This window comes from Mobula hypostoma, chromosome 3, assembly GCF_963921235.1.
Source record: "Mobula hypostoma chromosome 3, sMobHyp1.1, whole genome shotgun sequence".
Taxonomy (NCBI): Eukaryota; Metazoa; Chordata; class Chondrichthyes; order Myliobatiformes; family Myliobatidae; genus Mobula; species Mobula hypostoma.
The window spans coordinates 190,028,588-190,050,642 of record NC_086099.1 but is presented as its reverse complement, the minus strand read 5'-3'; the positions used below and the strand labels follow the sequence as shown (position 1 = coordinate 190,050,642).

The following is a 22,055-nucleotide window of genomic DNA, read 5'->3' as shown; positions in this document are numbered from 1 at the left end:
TTCAACATAAAAAGAGACCTATTCAGAGCAATCCTATTTCTCCACTAGATTCCCCTAATCTCCACAGATCCCACTTTGCTACATACTGAGTGGTAATTTACAGTAAACAATTGATCCACCAACCCTCACATCATTGGGCTAGGAGTGAAAACTAAAGATATGGGGAAAACACAAGTGGTCACAAGAAAATTATGTAAGCTCCACACAGACCGCACTAAACGTCCGGTTTGAACCTGCCTCACTGGAGTTGTAAGGCTCTACTGTGCCTCCAGTTTCTTTAACTGATTGCCAACTAAGTCTATGAATAGTTACCATGCTTGTAATTTGTATGGCAATGCAATCTTTGCAACTTCTTTCCAGTAACAAAGAACATTTAGACACCATGTGATGAAAAGAAATTGTAGGATGCTTTCAGTTTAATTTATGATTTTTGGTTACTGAATGATTCTGATGTCCAAAATATACAAATATACAACTCAATTTAACTGATTGAAACACTTTTGTGCATCTTGAACTTTACCATGAGGCAACTGCATCACTGTTGTTTTACACCTGTGGGAAACTACAGATTGAAATACATCTTGAGAAAATAATGTTCTGTTACCATGCTTAGTTCCTCAAATTGAGGAAATTTTATGTCCATGCAGTTGGTTCTGGAGAACTCAGGAGAGAAGCGGAGAAATTGGTTGGTGTGGTGGCTTGTAAATTAGCTTAACCCATATACCATTGTATCTCCAGCATTTAAAAATAAATGAACACATTTGTCTGGAAAATGTCAATTAGTTATGAAGAACAGAAACATTTAAAATTATTAAGAAAACAAGTATTTGGAAATTGCCTCCGATTTTTTATTTATATACAGTATATACTTTGATGTAATACCTTGTATCATTGTTGTAAAACTGTAAAATACTTATCCAAATTGTGCTCACACTATACTTGCATAATGTAATTTACAGCACTTTAATTTCTCATTCACTGCTCCCAATCTTCACATTTCTAATTGCAGTCATAATTAAACAGATAATTTAGCTTCTTTAAAACTTGGGAAATACCCTATACAAATTTAAGATAATCATTTCCTCTCCTCGTTCAGCAATCTTGCTCTGTCTCCCTGTTTTTTGAAGGTAAAGTCTCCAGAGGACAGTTCCAAATCGGCTGCCTGTCTGAAATAGAGACTAGCCTAGAAAAGTGCTGTTCACACTTGGAGTAATAGACAAATCTTGCACATTTAATTAACAATTGCTTATGCAGTAGAGGCCTTTAATAATAATGCCATTGTGAAGCACTTTGGCACATTTTAGTAAGTTACAGGCACTATATAAACAAAGCTTTATTTTTACATTTAATTTTCAACCTGCTCAATTCCAAATATTTAGCCTTTTATTTACCTTTGGAGATAACAAATGTTCTACCATAAAAAAAGATAGTTGTGCAGCTCATAAGATACAAGAGCAAAAATTAAACAGCACTGGGAATATTTCTTTAATTTCATTTTATGATAGCTACCTTTAAGCATTCAGCAAATATGTATAAGATAAAGCAATAAATAAACACTAGAAGCATGCAGTAACAACAGACTTTACATTTTAGTTTTGACTGAGCTTTAAGATCCCAGTCTCTACAATTCCTATTCAACCTTAAATCTACATTTCTTAAAAAACAATTTTCAGTATCACCACTTAAAAGAAAAATTACATAGATTGCATGAAAATGTAGCTTGCACAATACTTTCAGATATGTGAATATATAATAGTCGGGTTCTAAATGAATGAGACTGAACCGAAGTATTAACATACAAGGTAAAATAAAGCTAGAATGTTAGAAGCGTATTCTGGTAATTCGTTAAAGGATTAACTTCATAAACCACTGAGAAGCATTTTCAAATGATTCTAATCATTTGGTTATTATGGAAGATGATAGGTCTAATCTTTAGTGTCAGTAGAGTAAACTTTAAAAAAAAATCATATTTTTCAACAATTAATGTTACATGCCAATCATAATCTGTTTAACACAACTGTGGAAATGACAGCTAAAAAATACTGATGCTGTGAAAAAAACTCAGCAAGATTTTACCAGAACAATGTGAAACAGTAGTTTATGAAGAAACGCTGATACTTTAACATCTGATACAAATTTACTCTCGTGCAGTTATGCTTAGTCAGCTAGATTAACAGCAATGGAAATATAGTTATCTTAAAACATACCAAAATTTGCAAACCATATTAAATATTTGAGGCTGGGGTAAGGGAAATACAGCAATGTGGTTCAGCAATGAAGTGTGAAAATACAAGAAGAATTATTTTGAGTCTGCAGTGAATAGTCAGTTTCTAGATGAAGCTGGCCAGTATAAACACACACACATGAACTGTAACTCTCAATGATTAGAATTTTTAAATGTTATTTTCAAATTACAAGGAGATTTGACATTACAAGAGATGTGTTTCTGAACTCTAACTATGGATTTCAAAGATCTGTATGGCTACAACTGACTTAGCCTTGAGGAATTACAGGGACAGTTTTATACAACATGAACAAATTGTGCAAACTGCAATGTCAACTCTAGAGTTTATACAAATGATTCACCAATTATTTAAAATTGGCTTAAAGCAACTGCATCAAGAGTCTTACAGTACTGAACAATATCCACCACAAGAACCTCCACTATTAGCATCAGATGAGTCCGATAACCTAAGTTTACTATTTTGACTTTCACTCTCCCACAATCCGGGTGTCTGAATAATCTTTTCAACGAGTTCTTCAAATGCACACTGCACACCATCACGCGTCTTTGCACTTGACTCTGCAAAATGTTTTAAAATAGTTTAGAGAAAATGTGGTGTGCTATGAAATCAAGACAAACAATAAAAAGACTGGAGGAAAGGATGCTGAATTGAATCACTACTCATCAATTCATGATGCATTACATTCATTTCAGATTTTTAAGTTTTTAAAAAATCTGCAAAAGCATAACTTATTTAGACTTACAATAATCAATTTAAAATTGAAAATAAACCAATTAATTAATGATAGAGTCTTAAAACCCAAACATACTACCCAAACACAAATACAAAAATGTTCAAAAGGAGGACATTTTGAAAATAAAACAGTACAGCACAATACAGGCCCTTTGGCCCACAATGTTGTGCAAACCCTCAAACCCTGCTCCCATATAACCCCCCACCTTAATTTCCTCCATATACCTGTCCAGTAGTCGCTTAAATTTCACAAGTGTATTTGCCTCCACCACTGACTCAGGCAGTGCATTCCAGGCACCAACCACTCTCTGAGTAAAACACCTTCCTCTAATACACCCCTTGAACTTCCCACCCCTTACCTTAGCCACGTCCTCTTGTATTGAGCAGTGATGCCCTGGGGAAGAGGTGCTGGCTGTCCACTCTACCTATTCCTCTTAATATCTTGTATACCTCTATCATGTCTCCTCTCATCCTCCTTCTCTCCAGAGTAAAGCCCTAGCTCCCTTAATCTCTGATCATAATGCATACTCTCTAAACCAGGCAGCATCCTGGTAAATCTCCTCTGTACCCTTTCCAATGCTTCCACATCCTTCCTATAGTGAGGTGACCAGAACTGGACACAGTACTCCAAGTGTGGCCGAACCAGAGTTTTACAGAGCTGCATCATTACCCCATGACTCTTAAACTCTATCCCTCAACTTATGAAAGTTAACACTCCATAAGCTTTCTAAACTACCCTATCTACCTGTGAGGCAACTTTCAGGGATCTGTGGACATGTACCCCCGATCCCTCTGCTCCTCCACACTTCCAAGTATCCTGCCATTTACTTTGTACTCTGCCTTGGAGTTTGTCCTTCCAAAGTGTACCACCTCACACTTCTCTGGGTTGAACTCCATCTGCCACTTCTCAGCCCACTTCTGCATCTTATCAATGTCTCTCTGCAATCTTCAACAATCCTCTACACTACCCACAACACCACCAACCTTTGTGTTGTCTGCAAACTTACCAATCCACCCTTCTATCGCCTCATCCAGGTTGTTAATAAAAATAATGAAAAGTAGATGTCCCAGAACCGATCCTTGTGGGACACCACTAGTCACAATCCTCCAATCCGAATGTATTCCCTCCACCATGACCCTCTGCTTTCTGCAGGCAAGCCAATTCTGAATCCACCTGGCCAAACTTCCCTGGATCCCATGCCTTCTGACTTTCTGAATAAGCCTACCATGTGGAACCTTGTCTAATGCCTTACTAAAATCCCTGTAGATCACATCCACTGCACTACCCTCATCTATATGCCTGGTCGCCTTCTCAAAGAACTCTATCAGGCTTGTTAGACACGATCTGCCCTTCACAAAGCCATGCTGACTGTCCCTGATCAGACCATGATTCTCTAAATGTCCACAGATCCTATCTCTAAGAATCTTTTCCTACAGCTTTCCCACCACTGATGTAAGGCTCACTGGTCTATAATTACCCAGACTATCCCTACTACCTTTTCTGAACAAGGGGGCAACATTAGCCTCCCTCCAATCCTCCGGTACCATTCCCGTGGACAACAAGGACATAAAGATCCTAGCCAGAGGCTCAGCAATCTCTTCCCTTGCCTCGTGGAGCAGCCTGGGGAATATTCCGTCAGGGCCCGGGGACTTAACCGTCCTAATGTACTTTAAGAACTCCAACACATTGTCTCCCTTAATATCAACATGCTCCAGAACATCAACCTCACTCATATTGTGCTCACCGTCATCAAGTTCCCTCTCATTGGTGAATACCGAAGAGAATTATTCATTGAGGACCTCGCTCACTTCCACAGCCTCAAGGCACATCTTCCCACCTTTATCTCTAATTGGTCCTACCTTCACTCCTGTCGTCCTTTTGTTCTTCACATAATTGAAGAATGCCTTGGGGTTTTCCTTTACCCTACTCGCCAAGGCCATCTCATGCCCCCTTCTTGCTCTCCTCAGCCCCTTCTTAAGCTCCTTTCTTGCTACGCTATATTCCTCAATAGACCCATCTGATCCTTGCTTCCTAAACCTCATGTATGCTGCCTTCTTCTACCTGACTAGATTCTCCACCTCACTTGTCACCCATGGTTCCTTCACCCTACCATTCTTTATCTTCCTCACCAGGCCAAGTTTATCCCCAATATTCTGCAAGAGATCCCTAAACATCGACCACATGACCATAGTACATTTCCCTGCAAAAACGTCATCCCAATTCACACCCACAAGTTCTAGCCTTATAGTCTCATAATTTGCCCTTCCCCAATTAAAAATTTTCCTGTCCTCTCTGATTCTGTCCTTTTCCATGATAATATTATTCAAGGCCAGGGAGCGGTGGTCACTGTCCCCCAGATGCTCACCCACTGAGAGATCTGTGACCTGACCCAGTTCATTACCTAATACTAGATCTAGTCGGTATTCCCCCTAGTCGGCCTGTCAACATACTCTGACAGGAATCCGTCCTGGACACACTTAACAAACTCTGCCCCATCTAAACCCTTGGAACTAATCAGGTGCCAATCAATATTAGGGAAGTTAAAGTCACCCATAACAACAACCCTGTTATTTTTGCACCTTTACAAAATCTGCTCTTCTGTATCTCTGCTGCTACCAGGGGGCCTATAGAAAACTCCCAGTAGAGTAACTGCGCCCGTCCTGTTCCTGACTTCTACCCATACTGACTCAAAATAGGATCCTGCTACATTTCATACCCTTTCTGTAGCTGTAATAGTATCCCTGACCAGTAATGCCACCCCTCCTCCCCTTCCCCCCCCCCTCTATCCCTTTTAAAGCACTGAAATCCAGGAATATTGAGAATCCATTCCTGCCCTGGTGCCAGCCAAATCTCTGTAATGGCCACTACATCATAATTCCATGTATGTATCCAAGCTCTCAGTTCATCACCTTTGCTCCTGATGCTTCTTGCATTGAAGTACACGTACTTTAGCCCTTCTACCTTACTATCTTTACACCCTTTATTCTGTTTCTCTTTCCTCAAAGCCTCTTTGTATGTTAGATCTGGCTTTACTCCATGCACTATACTTGCAGTTCTCGCATGACCTTTATTCTCCTCCACCTCACTATCTGCTCTAACACTCTGGTTCCCGTCCCCTGCAAAGTCTAGTTTAAACCCCCCAGAGCAGCACTAGCAAACCATCCCGCAAGGATGTTAGTCCCCCTCCAGTTCAGGTGCAACCCGTCCCGTCGGAACAGGTCCCACCTTCCCTGGAACAAGGATCTTATTTTCAGCATATGTTAATTTTTCTCTCTCTAATAGTTACTGAATGATTTTGTTAAAGCAAACAGCTCTGTTAAAATCTGGTTAGAGCACACTTGAAGTACTGCGTTCAGTTCTGGCCACCTCATTATAGGAAGTATGTGGAAGTTTTAGAAAAGGTGCAGAGGATGCTGCCTGCAAGTCTTCAGAGGATGGGTTAAGTGAGCCAAAGCTTTTTTTTTGGAATGAAAGAGGATGAGAAGCATCTTGATAGAAGTGTATCACATTATAAGAGGCATAAATAGAGGGGACAGCCAGAATATTTTATTAAGGATGATGATGGCTGGAGGATAGCAGTTTAAGGTTATGAGGAGGAAAATTTAAGGAAGTCAGAGGTAAGTATTTTTTAAAAAACACAGAATGGTAAATGCTTGGAATACACTGCCGGGATGGCTGAGTTCTGATACATTAAGAGACTCTTAGGCACATGAATTAAAAAAAAAAAAGGGTTTTGGGCTATGTAGGAGAGAGATGTTAGATTGATCATGGAGTAGGTTAATACAGGTAAGCAAAACATCATGGACAAAAAGGTTGGTTCTATGTCAGGCAAATAATCTCTTCCCCAATATGAGTAAGACAAAGGAGATGGTTCTTCCCTCAGGAGCAACTCATACAAAATGCTGGAGGAACTCCGCAGGCCAGACAGTATCTATGGAAAAGAGTAAACAGTTGATATTTCGGGCCAGGACTCATCATCAAGACCGCAAAGGAAAGGGAAAAGTCAGAGTATGGAGTTCTCCTCAGGGCAACTCACAGCATTCACACCCAACTTTACATCAGTGGTACAGCAGAGGAAACTGCAAGCAGTTTCAATCTCTTGGGAGTGACCATCTCACACAACCTCTCATGGTTCCAGAACATATTCTACACTATCAGTAAAGCTTACCAATGCTTCTACTTTCTGAGAAGGCTGAAGAGAGCTGGACTATGGATATCTATACTTGCATCATTCTACAGATGCGCAGTAGAGAGCACCCGAACCTGCTGCATCACCGCATGGTGTAGAAACTATACTGTGGCTTACAGGAAGGCTCTGTAATAGGTAGTCAAAACTGCTCAATGCATCTACCAGCACCAGCCTATCCACTATCAAAGACAGACAGACAGAAAGGTGCTGGGAGAGGGCTAGCAATATCTGTTTTTTCCACTCCCATCAGGGAGGAGGCTTCATAGCATCCATGCCAGGAACACTAGGTTCAAAAGCAGTACTTTACCCAAACAGCACGGCTGATCAACACCTCCACCCACTAACCCACTGGTCCACACCCCCCCACCACCACCACTACTTTATCATTTGTCAGTCACCTTATGACTGCTGTGCCTAGTGTCACTAAATGGACACATAACATTGCATATAACAATTTTATGCATTTATATTTATTGTGTTTCTTTTATATTATTGCATCCTATTATCTCATTGTGTTTTTTGTTGTACTGCATTGGATTTGGAGTAACAATTACTTTTGTTCTCCTTTACAGTGCACTGGAATTGGCATTAAACAATCTTGAATGTAAATGTATAATTTTAAAAAAGCTTTGAATGAAAGCCCTTCACTGGTTAAATTTTCTTCTGAAAACATACCTATGAATAACATGGAATGTTTCCTTGCAAACTTCAGCCCTTCATTCCGGTCCACTTCACGATTGTCCTTCAACAAAATAATTGTGTTAATAACCAAAATTACCACTTTTATAAATTTGTACACAGGGGAAAATCCACATTCTAACAAAAAGGTTGGAGGTTGGGAGAGAAAGATGGTGAAGAGTCTACTTTTAATTTTGCTGCAATACATTAAAAAGTCAGAGATGCATCACTTTGCAATGTAAATTGAAAGTTGTTGATAATTAACAGTTTTTGTTGCTTGATTAACTTGGAAAATATTGCAAAAGAAATGATAAACTAAAGCAAGAACTGAATAAAGATAGGTGGAGTCAGGCCAGAGGTTGATATTGATGTGGGGTAAAATGGGTTGGTGGAGTTCAATCCAGATAAATGGGAAGTGATATATTTTGGGAACACTAATGAGGCTGGGACATGAATGGCATATCAGTACAATGCACATAATTCCTATACCATTTGGAAGAATAAGATGTAATATTTTACAAACTTAACCAAATGAAATTCAAGCAATATCTTAAACTGAAAATGACTAAGAAATAGCTGCTAAATGATCCAGAGATTTTCAGTGGAAGAAATACAACTGTCAATGAATATTATGGCAGTTTCATACATTGAAGACAAAGCCTTCTGCTAAGAATTTGGGGAAAATAATTATATTCAAAGTCCTTAATGGCACCTGTTGATCTACAAAGGATTGTTAACTCTGCAGCTGCAGTTACATACCAGAGTAAAAAATAATTAATTTAAAATTCAACTATAAGTGTTCATGAGATCACCATTGCTTAAACTGGAGCTTAAGTATTCACTACAAAAACTCAAGTAAGGTATACAGTAGGGATGATTTCATTCCAAGCAAGGTAGTCAGGTGAGAACCTTCAGATAACCATTGCAGGAACTACTTTAATAAGTCCATATGCCTTGTAATGGTTTGCAAGAACAATTACCAAACAACACACCACTCAATTGAATAATATCTTGGAAATCTGAAATAAGATCGATAATCATTAAAAGTTTACAAAGAGTGCTGATCAAAATGCTAGCTCATCTATTCGACCAGGCATATCTGTATACTTCCAGCATTTCAAATCTGTTGGGTTTGCCAGTTTGAGAGTTGTTTGCAGCAGATGGATAAAGTGATAATCTTACAAGCTGCTGTGCTTCATTAAAAAAAGAAAGCAGTTCCACAATCCATCAATGGTCCCAATAAGGCTGAAGAATTTAATATGCCAGAATGGAAATGTTTTCCAATCAGGCAAGCTGAAAAGGAAAGCATCCAAAACAACAACACACTCCATGTAATCTCTTGGAAGTGAGTAACAAAATTTAACACCACATCACAATTCTTGTAAAAATGTTATATTTAAAGAAACAAACTTATAGTCTCCATCATACATTTTTAATTTGTTGAAAATATACTCATAAGCAAGCATGAGTATTTGGCTTGGTTAGTGGTAGAATCTTTTGCTGTCAGGATTTTACAACAAATAAAGTTTAGAATTTTAAAAGTATCCACTAGGTTTTTCAAATTTGAGAGTCCAGGAACTGAAGTCTTTGAAACTGTTTAGCCATTAAATGGAATTATGGTTGATCTTTGTCCTAATTCCATTTACCAACTCTCTCTCAATACCATTTAATAATTTCGGTTAATAAAAAGATCCATCAATCTCATTTTAATTCCTTTATAATGGTACTATCAAATAATTTGTTAGACCTACTTTCCCAAATAGTGGAAAAAAATCTAGGTGCACTCTCATTTGAATCCATCAAATCTTCTACTAGCATTTTAAATCCAGGGGATATGATCCTGGTCTATCAATCTGTCCTTGTAGTTTAACCTTTCGGTTCTTGGTACCATTCTGATGAATCTACACTGTGCTCACTTAAAGGTCATAACTCTTTCCTGAAGTACAAGGTCTAGTTAATCTCACCATAGCAATACCGAGTTATCAACTAGAATTTTATAAAAGCAATAAATTTTGTATAATTTATATGAGAGGATGAGAGGTGACCTGATAGAGGTGTATAAGATGATGAGAGGCTTTGATCGTGCGGATAGCCAGAGGCTTTTTCCCAGGGCTGAAATGGCTAACCTGAGGGGACATAGTTTTTAGGTGCTTGAAAGTAGGTACATGGAATGCACTGGCAGCGACGGTGGTAGAGGCAGATACAATACGGTTTTTTAAGAGACTCTTAGGTAGGTACATGGAGCTTAGAAAAATAGAGGGATATGCAGCAGGGAAACTCTAGGCAGATTCTAGAGTAGGTTACATGGTTGGTATACATTTTGGGCTGAAGGGCCTGTAATGTGCTGTAGCTTTCTATGTTCTACATTTTATTTCAGAAAACAGCAAAATAATAGCAGGGGAAAATCAATATCAGAAATTAATACAACAGCAAGGTGATCCCTGAGTGGTTTTGGCTGCTTCACTTATCTAACAACAGAAGACATGAAATCTAAAACAATGGAAGGAAACATTGAAAAGGTCTAATATATAAAGATATGCAACAAACCACAGAAAATCATTTTGGTTTATCTGGACACAAAAATCTCTCTATTCACTGACAGCCAGTTCACTAGCAAAATGTAGTATTCTTCCTTGCACACAGATTGCACTCTATAATGTACTGTGCACCATCTAGTGGTCTTGGCTTACAGTGTACTGGTAAAAGCACAATATGGGCAGATGGTTGCCTTGAAACAAATGAGAACTAAATTAAAATTCTACTTTTGATCCAATTTAAATACAAGTTCACTACACTAAAGGCTAACCAATTGCCAAATGAGAACATTAGAACAAGGAGTTACAAGAAATATATTCCAGTTCTACAATGGAAAGGGTACTTGAGGTAAAAATAATACTGGAAATACTCAGCAGATTAGGGAATAACTGGAGGAAGCCCATAATTTAAGCATATGATCTTTTATCAGAACTGATGACCTTTCATGGTTATGATGAAAGCCAATCAGCCTGAAACAGAGAGATAAAATGACAAATCACTTAATTTTATGTTGTGGATTTTTAAAATATGTACAATTATTAATCTCTGTAAAAACATGTGGTTTGATAAATAAAAGAACATTTTAAAGTAATGTTTTACATGTGTTACTATCAGTTTTTAATCAAGCAACTTGGTATTACTCAGGTTCCAATAATTAGCATAAACAGCAATAGGGTTGGATGGAGTGCTGAACTGTAACCTGCCACAGCTGCTGACTCAGATGCACAGTAGCCTCACTACTGCAGTTTGCCCAGCAGCTAAGCTTGAAGCTAGGGGGAAAAAAACTCTACTGACCGCAGAATATCTACATCATTACTGCACCACATCCATTCTCCTCTCTAGTTCAGTGGTCCCCACCCACCGGGCCGCAAAGCATGAGCTACCGGGCCGCGAGGAAACGATATGATTTGGCGATATGAGTCAGCTGCACCTTTCCTCATTCCCTGTCACGCCCACTGTTGAGCTTAAATGCACGCGAGGTCATCCATGTCAGCGCGGGAAGAAGATCAACTCCTCCAGCTTGCAAATGACGACGGGTTGAAAAGTATGTTTGACATAACATCTCTGCCGGCATTCTGGATCAAAGTCAAGGCTGAATATCCTGAGATAGCCACGGAAGCACTGAAAACGTTGCTACCATTTCCAACATATCTCTGCAATGAATGCAACGAAAACTAAATTGCGGAATAGACTGGACATGAGGAACGTCCTTCGAGTATCGCTGTCTCCCATCACTCCTCGATAGGACCGTGTTGTTGCAGGAAAACAAGCCCAGGGCTCCCACTGATTCAGCAATATTGGTGTGTTGCAATGATTTTATATGTTCATACGGGGAAAATATGTGCTGTGTGTTTAAAATCCAAACGTTACTTAAAATGTTATGATGCTATTGACATATAAGTGACTTATATAACCATATAACAATTACAGCATGGAAACAGGCCATCTCTGCCCTTCTAGTCCGTGCCGAACGCTACTCTCACCTAATTCCACCGACCTGCACTCAGCCCATAACCCTCCATTCCTTTCCTGTCTATATACCTATCCAATTTTTCTTTAAATGATAATATCGAACCTGCTTCTACCACTTCTACTGGGAGTTCGTTCAACACTTCAAGCTCCCCTGATAATTGGCTTATCACTATATTCATGCGAGGAAAATATGCGCTGTGTGTTTAATATTAAATTCATTAGATAAACCCTCTTAGAAACAAAATTGAGTGTATTAGCCACTTATCACCTATATTCCGCCCTGAACAGAATCGCCAAAAACTATTTGTAGAAAAAAAAATCGGCACGTACATGCATGCGCACCGGTGCCCACGGAAGGCTTCATGGTCATTGTAGTCTTTCTCGGGGTAAACACAACGTATTTGACTGCTACTCTTGTCTGTTGGCAACACTACCCTACCCCCCCTCCCCCCCGGGTCAGCTGGTCCGCAAGAATTTTGTCAATAATGAACTGGTGCGCATTGCAAAAAAGGTTGGGGACCCCTGCCCTAGTTGAACTGATCTAGTTGAGCTAGATCAGGAACAGAACCAAACTTCACAGTACTGGTAAAGAGTGGGAGTGTAAGTAATGGCATAGTGAGCATCTCCCACATCTTTGACTTGCTGATGTTTAACTGGCAAGGACTTCAGTAAGAACATTCTTCAGATTTCCAATGTTCCTCATTACCATTCCAGTCACTGCCTGTTATATTTACTGGCTCTGTATATATTCACATCAAACTCTTAGTCATCTATCTCACTTAAAAAAAAACTCTTCAGCAGGGATTATAATTAAGCTAACAGATAATAAAGAGCAGGGTTCAATGCTTGGATGAAGGAAAATAAGTTGGAATTGTTAGAATAAAAGAACCTGGAAAAACGTAGGACTGAATAATGTTACACAAATATAGATGGGCAAGTCCACAGATGGAAAGGTAATTAAATCCCATCATTTGAGGTAACATAATCAAGGCCCTTTCTGTTGGATTGTTCAAAAATTTTAATCTTCAATTATGATCATTGAGTTGATTTAAGTTAATTACAGATTTAAGAATAGATTGATTCAAAATATACAACTTTATTATATGACTTACTTTATCAATTTTGTTTCCAACTAACATTTTCACAATATCATTCCTTGTGCAATATGTCTCCAATTCATTCAACCAATTTTCTAGTCTTATAAAGGTCTCTCTTCTGGTCACATCATACACTGAAATGAAAAATAAACAAGTTTTCCAAACTTACAGATGCATTTAAGATTGAAGACAAAAAATTTCAAGTCATAAGACATGGACTGGATTTAAATAATTTTATCCATACCCAGGATAACACCTTGTGCGCCACGATAATAGCTAGGAGTCAAGGTCCTGAACCGCTCCTGTCCAGCAGTATCCTGAAAGTAATGAACAATGACATTTATTCTGAGGAATTTTGAATGAGTGTGCATGAAGAATAATAATTATATTATTACTTAGCTATCCATATATTCATTTTCAAGGTTTATATTGCTGGCATTATAAAATACTTTACAAACTTAGGTTTATTGCTGAATTTCTGGAAAAAAATGCCATTCATCGGTCTTAGCTACTTAAAATTTTCTTTCAATGCAGAGAACACAAGATTTTATCTATATATTAAATTGAATTTGATGAAGTACGAAACAGGAGTAAGCCATTCAGCCCTTCAAGTCTGCTCCACTATTCATTATGATCATTGCTATTCTTTCAACTCTGCACCAATTTACAGCACTTTTCCCATAGCTCTTGATTCCCTCAAAATGTTAAAACACCTTTGGAATTTTGAACTAAATATCTGAACATTCATAGCCTCAAGGGTTCACCTGCCACGCACCCCTCCCCCCAAACCAAGTGAAGAAATTCCTCCTATCAGTCCTCAACAGCCAATATCCTATTCTCAAACTGTGTCCCCATTCCTAGGCTCCTCCAGTGGGAAACATCTTCCCTGCATCTGGCCTTTAAGAATTTTGGATCTCTCAGCCTTCTATTGATAGTGATAGTCTATTCAGTCTTAACTCATTAATGCTAGCAAATGCTTGTCATACTTCCTCAATGTCAAATACACCTTTTCTTAGGTATTGTGACTAAAGGCTACTTGAACTCCACCTGGAGTTCTTCAAAATGGTAGATTACACATTATTTGAAAAATTAGTTCTTATAAATAGACAAATTTACCAGTTAGTCTATTGTGGAATTTTTTTTTGCCTGCTGCATTTAAATGTTTTGATTTCTTTAAAATTTGTGATCTCATTACTTGAAAGCATTTCTTGCCATATTTGAGAACCTGCCCTTGTTAATCAGATTCATCAAGTAAATTTTAAGAACTTTCTTGTAAGGAATGCTAATCTTAAAGTGCTTACATGCAGAACAGGCATTTTACTTAGAAAGTATTTACAAGTGTCTGAAAAAGACAATCTTGAAAAACTGTTTAGCAAAATCATTCCTGCATTCAGAGTGTAGGTAAGAAAAAAATCACAACGCTATTACAAGGTGGAAAGTTCTGATAAGCAAGGTTAGATTAAGTATGGAGGTGTGCCTTGAAATAAATTGATTATGCATGCTTCACAAACTGAAGACCTTCTCACTTAACTATAAAATCCACTATCATAAAACCTAATGGTTTCCACTGGTCACAGCAGCAACAGCATGAAGATTTCTGATCAGGCACAGGAGCAACAAATCTCAAAACTTAGCTGCAAGCGCCACCCTATGGCCAAAAGTGAGCAACCGTGAAAGTCAATGTAGATAAAAACCAGCCAAAAACAAAATCAATAACTTAACCTCACCCAAACAGCCAGTGGCATTATAAATATGCCCTAATAGAGGTTCCAAACTTATTTTTATAATATGAATTGCAACGGTAAAGATGGCATTGAGAAGGAAAATGGTCCAAAAGTTTATTAGAAGTAACTGGAGTGATGTGTGTAGCCGAGTTAAACCAAGAATTTTACTTGCAAGAACAAAAAACCTTTAAACCTAGGGATGGATGGATAGAAATGACATCTCTAGACTCCCTACAATTCAGAGAATAAAGGAATCCTGATAGTAATATATGTGGTTCCAGAATATGAAAGAAGATTTTAAAATATTAAGGCAAGGAAATCATTACAGCTAAGCTATTACATGTGATCTTAATTCCAACCAGTCCCAAGATTAAAGTGGAATTCAGCAACTGTATCCAGATTTTAAAATAGTCAAAGGAAATAAATATATGTGCAAAGATAAACAATAAAACAAATCATATTCTAAATCCAGAGCTGCAAGAAACTATTTCCTTTAATGTGCCTTGTATCTATACCAGGGGTATTAATTTTACAGAAAGAATTAGGGAACACCTTGTCAAAAGGTTCATAGGCATGGGGGTATGTACAGTGACATGCAGAAGTTTGGACACCCCTGGTCAAAATTTCTGTTACTGTGAATAGCTAGGCGAGTAAAAGATGAACTGATTTCCAAAAGGCATAAAGTTAAAGATGACACATCTCTTTAGTATTTTAAACAAGAAAACTTTCCATCTTTTACAGTTTCAAAATAACAAAAAAGGAAAAGGGCCCGAAGCAAAAGTTTGGGCACCCTGCATGGTCAGTACTTAGTAACATCCCCTTTGGCAAATATCACAGCTTGTAAATGCTTTCTGTAGCCAGCTAAGAGTCTTTCAATTCTTGTTTGGGGGATTTTCGCCCATTCTTCCTTGCAAAAGGTTTCGAGTTCTGTGAGATTGTTGGGTCGTCTTGCAAACACTGCTCTTTTGAGGTCTATCCACAGATTCTCGATGATGTTTAGGTCAGGGGACTGTGAGGGCCATGGCAAAACCTTCAGCTTGCACCTCTTGAGGTAGTCCATTGTGGATTTTGAGGTGTGTTTAGGACCATTATCCTGTTGTAGGAGCCATCCTCTTTTCAGCTTCGGCTTTTGTGCAGACGGTGTGATGTTTGCTTCCAGAATTTGCTGGTATTTAATTGAATTCATTCTTCCCTCTACCAGTAAATGTTCCCTGTGCGACTGGCTGCAACACAAGCCCAAGGCATGATCGATCTACCCCTGTGCTTAACAGTTGGAGAGGGGTTCTTTTCATGAAATTCTGCACCCTTTTTTCTCCAAACATACCTTTGCTCATTCCGGCCAAAAAGTTCTATTCAAAAGGTTCAAAGGAACATCTAAACAAGCCTAATGCATTTTGGAAACAAGTCCTGTGGACTGATGAAGTTAAAATAGAACTTTTTAGCCGCAATGAGCAAAGGTATGTTTGGAGGAAAAAGATGCAGAATTTCATGAAAAGAACCGCTCTCCAACTGTTGAGCACGGGGGTGGATCGATCATGCTTTGGGTTTGTGTTGCAGCCAGTGGCACAGGGAATATTTACTGGTAGAGGGAAGAATGAATTTAATTAAATACCAGCAAATTCTGGAAGCAAACATTACACCATCTGTAAAAAAAAAGCCGAAGATGAAAAGAGGATGGCTGTAAAAGATGGAAATAAAAAAGTTTTCTTGCTTAAAATGTTAAAGAAATGTGCCATCTTTAACTTTATGGTTTTTGGAAATCAGTTCATCTTCTACTCACTTAGTTGTTCACAGTAACAGAAATTTTGACCAGGGGTGCCCAAACTTTTGCATGGCAGTGTATATGGTTATATGGTGGGGGGTGGGGGAAGAAAAACGTGAAGCAATATTTTTTTGCGTTAAGTATTGTTATGATGCAGCACTCCCTATAAAGCAGGGGTCCCCAACCTTTTTTGCACCGTGGACCGGTTTAATATTGACAATATTCTTGCAGACCGGCCAACTGGGGTGGGTGTTCAAGTAGGGTTAAACTCACCTCAACATGCCTTTTACAGTTAGGGTTGCCAACTTTCTCCTTCCGAAATAAGGTACAGAAGTAGCAGTCAAATCCCAGGACACTTTACCCCAGGAAAGACTACCATGACCATGAAGCCTTGGGCGGGCACCTGTGTGCGCATGCGCGTACGTGCCGATTTTTTCCCCACAAATCAGTTCTGTCTTCATCTTCCTGACTATACTGTACATTAATTATTTCTACTTTATATAGGCTGTGTATTTCTCATATCATTCCTGCTTTTACTATATGTTAGTGTTATTTATTTTCTGTCTTATGTGTTATTTGGTATGATTTGTTAGGTTATACTCTGGGGTCTGGGAACGCTCAAAAATTTTTCCCATATAAACTAAAGGTAATTGCTTCTTTGCTTCACGCCATTTTGGCACAAAAGGTTTCATAGGAACACACTACCTTAGCTGGGGAAATACGGGACAAGGGCGGTCCCGTATGGGACAAACCAATTTAGCCTAATATACGGGATATCCCAGCAAATAAAGGGACAGTTGGCAACCCTATGTTCAAGTTCAACAGCGCGTGACAGGGAATGAGGAAAGGTGCAGCTGACTCATATCGTTCGCTCACAGCCCGGTAGCACACGCTTTGCGGCTAGGTACCGGTCCGCGGCCCGGTGTTTGGGGACCACTGCTATAAAAGAGTGACAATAGGATTACATTAATTCAAAAGACAAATGGATAGGCACTTAAAAAATAATCTGAAATAGCCTTTTTGCATGTCATAACTCCATGATTCTAATCTGTTCATACAATTAATTTTGCCAGTCAAAATTCTCATAATCAAATATTTAGCAATGATGACCTTTGACACAAGATAATGGCTTCAATTATATTATATTCCATACTTTGGTTGGGTAAGCTTCTTATCTAAAACAAATCATTGAGTTGATCTGTATAATCAGGAGAATTGCCCTAGCTCCAAGATAATCTAAATTGCTTAAATGAGCCAAAAAATTACATTAGAATTTTCTTACATTTTCAGAAAACCCCTGATGACTTCAATGCAGACCCACCAATAGTTCTGTAGATTTGCATCTGGGCTTATAATTGATCTTAATTTGGAGGCATTTCAGTGCTATAAATTGAATACCATGTTCATCTGCTCAGGAATCATATACTTGATACTCAGATAGCAATCAGTGAATGTTTGGTGTGGATCAATTTTGATGACATCAGAATTCCCTTCTTTTTGGTATACCCAAACCCCACATAATGCTACCCTGCATAGAGCTGATTTGTTATGATGCGGTTATTCAATTCATTAATGACATTTTTTGAAATGGCAAAAATTCATCCAAATAGTAATTAAGACTTTTCAAGAGCAGATGCTATTACGGAAAACATTCCATTAGCCAATGAGAGTGCTTTACATAGGTTCTGAGCCACTCACAGCCAATCATGAATTAATTCACGTTCTGCCTCCCGTGTGTGTAAACATTCTTGCTCCCTTGCCCACTTATTCCTTTTTTCTCCCCCCACCCATAATGTCTGCAAAACAACCTGCAACTTCCAGTGAGGGTAGTACATCTAAGACATTTAGGAAAAGCATTAACATGGATGTGAAACTGCAAGTGATATGGCAATTGGAAGCTGATGAGTGGAGTGTGGAAGAAGCTATAGCCAGAAGCACGCAACGACATTCTAGGATTTCAGGCAGAATCAGTCATCCAAAACATCACTGAACTGGCCAGTGAAGCAGGATTAGAGGATGTTAATGATGGGGATGTTGAAGAGTTATTGCATTCTCATGGGTGAGAGCCTTAATAATGAAGAGCTTTGAGAATTGGCAGAGCAACGCCTCCTGGGTGAATCTGAGGGCACGGATGGAGAACAGGAAACACCTGCAACAAACCTCACCACAAAGTTCCTCAGCACTAGCATCACCATGATCACACAAATCATGGACTAGTGCATGGATAATGACCCTGACTGGGAATGAAGCAATAAAGTTGTCTGAACATGATTTCCTGCTACCAGCAACTGTTTGGTCCCACAGCCTGGTTCCTCCTCTAACCACCACCCATTTCTCTCCACTGCTGCTGCTCCATTGAATATATAAAATAATATATCATACACCTCGGGTTTGATTTTTTTTCAAGCACACATTCTATTTACATAATGTTATAATGACCCCGCATAGCATTAATTTCCATAGCGCTCCACCTCAGAGGAACGCATCCTCAGCGTTAAATAGGGTCTGAATGTATTTTAAAAATCACATGAAGCAAAGTAGTAATTTAACTGGGACTCATTCTCATAATTTCCATTTAAACAGCCTCTATGTCCTTAAAATCAAAATAAATGTTGTCACTTCATAAAGACATGCTTGCAGTTTCATAATTGCGCTTCAATAACCTCCAGTTATTGACAGTTAAAATAACTCTTCCTCAAAGTAGAATTTAATTTAATGCTCAATCATAAAGCTACAATTATTTTACAAGAGTGGATAACAGAATCGCTCCTAAAAGATCAGGCAAGTCTTCTTCTGCTCTTTTTATGTATTTGATTTTGTGGTGCTGTTGTTATTCAGCTACATTACTGAGACTGGAAAATTTAGTCCACAGACTTTGATGGAAGTAGCAAAAAATACATTTTTTATTGTAATGGTATTAAGTGGAAACAAAAATAGAAAACATTTCTAACCACATTAATGATAAAGGAAGAGTGACCACAAGCATGAATGGCAAGAATGCTTCATTATCAGATGAACTCAACACCTTTGATGCACGCTTTGAAAGGAAGAACACAACTATAACTGTAAAGTTCCCTGCTGCACCTAATGACCCTGTGATCTCCATCTCAGAGGTCCATGTTAGACTATCTTTAAAGAAAGTGAACCCTCGCAAGGCAGAAGGTCCTGATGGAGTAACTGGTAAGGCTCTGAAAACCTGTGCCAACTAACTAGCAGGCGTATTCAAGGACATTTTCAACCACTCACTGCTATGGCCGGAAGTTCCCACTTGCTTCAAACAGGCAACAATTATACCAGTGCCCAAGAAGAATAATGTGGGCTGCCTTAATGACTATTGCCTGGTAGCACTCACATCGACAGTGATTAAATGCTTTGAGATGTCAGTCATGACTAGACTGAACTCCTGCCTCAGCAAAGGACGTGGACCCATTGCAATTTGCCTATCGCAACAAAAGGTCAATGGCAGACGCAATCTCAATGGCTCTCCACATGGCTTTAGACCACCTGGACAACTCGAACACCTACGTCCGGATGCTGTTCATCGACTATAGCTTAGCATTTGATACCATCATTCCAACAATCCTGATTGAGAAGTTGCAGAACCTGGGCCTCTGTTCTTCCCCTCTGCAACTGGATCCTTGACTTCCTAATCTGAAGACCACAATCTGTGCGAATTGGTGATAACATATCCTCCTCGCTGACGATCAACACTGGGGTACCTCAGAGGCGTGTGCTTAGCCCACTGCTCTACTCTCTATATACACATGACTGTGTGACTAGGTACAGCTCAAATTACATCCATAAATTTGCTGACAATTAAACCATTGTTGGTAGAATCTCAGGTGGTGACAAGAGGGCGCACAGGAGTGAGATATGCCAACTAGTGAAGTGATGCCACAACAACAACCACGCACTCAATGCCATTAAGACGAGAGAGCTGATTGTGGACTTCAGAAAGGGTAAAATGAAGGAATACATACCAAATCTCATAGAGGGATCAGCAGTGGAGAGTGTTCCTGGGTGTCAAGATCTCTGAGGATCTAACCTGGTCCCAACATATCGATGTAGTTATAAGCATAAGAAATAGGAGAAGGCCACCAAGTCTGTCCCGCCATTCAATAAGATCATGGCTGATCTGTCCGTATTTCAGCTCCATCTACCTGCCTTTTCCCCATAACCCTTAATTCCCCTATGTAAAAATCTATCTAACCGTATCTTAAATATATTTAGTGAAGAAGCCTCAACTGCTTCCCTGGGCAGAGAATTCCACAGATTCACCATTCTCTGGGAAAAACAGTTTCTCCTCATCTCCGTCCTAAATCTTCTCCCCTGAATCTTGAGGCAATGTCCCCTAGTTCTAGTCTCACCTACCAATGTAAACAACTTTCTACTTCTATCTTATCTATCCCTTTCAAAATTTTGTATGTTTCTATAAGATCCCCTCTCATTCTTCTGAATTCCAAAGAGTATAGTCCCAGGCAACTCAATCTTTCCTCATAAGTTAACCCCTTCATCTCTGGAATCAACCTGGTGAACCTCCTCTGCACTGCCTCCAAAGCCAGTGTATCCTTCCTCAAGTATGGAGACCAGAACTGCACACAATACTCCAGGTGCAGTCTCACCAGTACCCTGTATAGTTGCAGCATGAACTCCCTGCTCTTGAATTCAATCCCTCTAGTAATGAAGGCCAACATTCCATTTGCCTCCTTAATAACCTGTTGCACCTGCAAGCCAACTTTTTGCGATTTATGCACAAGCACTCCCAAGTCCCTCTGCACAACAGCATGCTGCAATTTTTCACTATTTAAATAATAATCTGCTCTTCTATTATTCCTTCCAAAGTGGATGATCACACATTTACTAATGTTGTACTCCATCTGCCGGACCTTGGCCCACTCACTTAACCTATCTATATCCCTCTGCAGACTCTCCACATCTTCTGTACAATTTGCTTTTCCACTCAGTTCAGTGTCATCAGCAAATTTTGCTACGCTACACTCAGTCCCCTCTTCCAAATCGTCAATGTAAATGGTAAACAGCTGCCAGCCCAGCACCGACCCCTGTGGCACCCCACTCACCACTGCCAACCGGAAAAACACTCATTTATACCAACTCTCTGCCTTCTATTGGTCAATCAATCCACTATCCATGCCAATACACTTCTTCCGACTCCATGCATCCGTAACTTATTTATAAGTCTCTTGCGTGGCACCTTATCGAACACCATATGGAAATCCAAGTATATGACATTCACCTGTTCCCCTCTATCCACTGCACTCATTATGTCCTCAAAGAACTCCAGTAAGTTTGTCAAACAGGACCTGCCCTTTCTGAATCCATGCTGCATCTGTCTAATGGACTGTTTAATAAAAATGGCAAGACAGCGGCTATACTTTATTAGGAGTTGGAAGAGATTTGGCATGTCAACAAATATACTCAAGAACTTCTATAGTTGTACCGTGGAGAGCATTCTGACAGGCTGCATCACTGTCTGGTACGGAGGGGCTACTGCACGGGACCAAAAGAAGCTGCAGAAGGTTGTAAATCTAGTCAGCTACATCTTGGGTACTAGGTACCAGCCTACAAAGTACCCAGGACATCTTTAGGGTGCGGTGTCT

General features: G+C 39.2%; 1 protein-coding gene across 1 annotated transcript in view; it reads right to left on the bottom strand.

The window, feature by feature from the left end:
* Positions 1-2,005: 2,005 nt before the first annotated feature.
* The window catches only part of rab18a (RAB18A, member RAS oncogene family), a 51,504-nt gene continuing 31,454 nt past the window's right edge, over positions 2,006-22,055 (bottom strand). Inside the window, exons 4-7 of the mRNA XM_063042404.1 lie at positions 13,196-13,268; positions 12,967-13,085; positions 7,844-7,910; positions 2,006-2,803 (exon numbers count right to left, since the gene is read on the bottom strand). Coding sequence (XP_062898474.1) covers positions 2,628-2,803; positions 7,844-7,910; positions 12,967-13,085; positions 13,196-13,268 — 435 coding nt within the window. The 3' untranslated portion in view covers positions 2,006-2,627. The remainder of the gene's footprint in view (positions 2,804-7,843; positions 7,911-12,966; positions 13,086-13,195; positions 13,269-22,055) is intronic.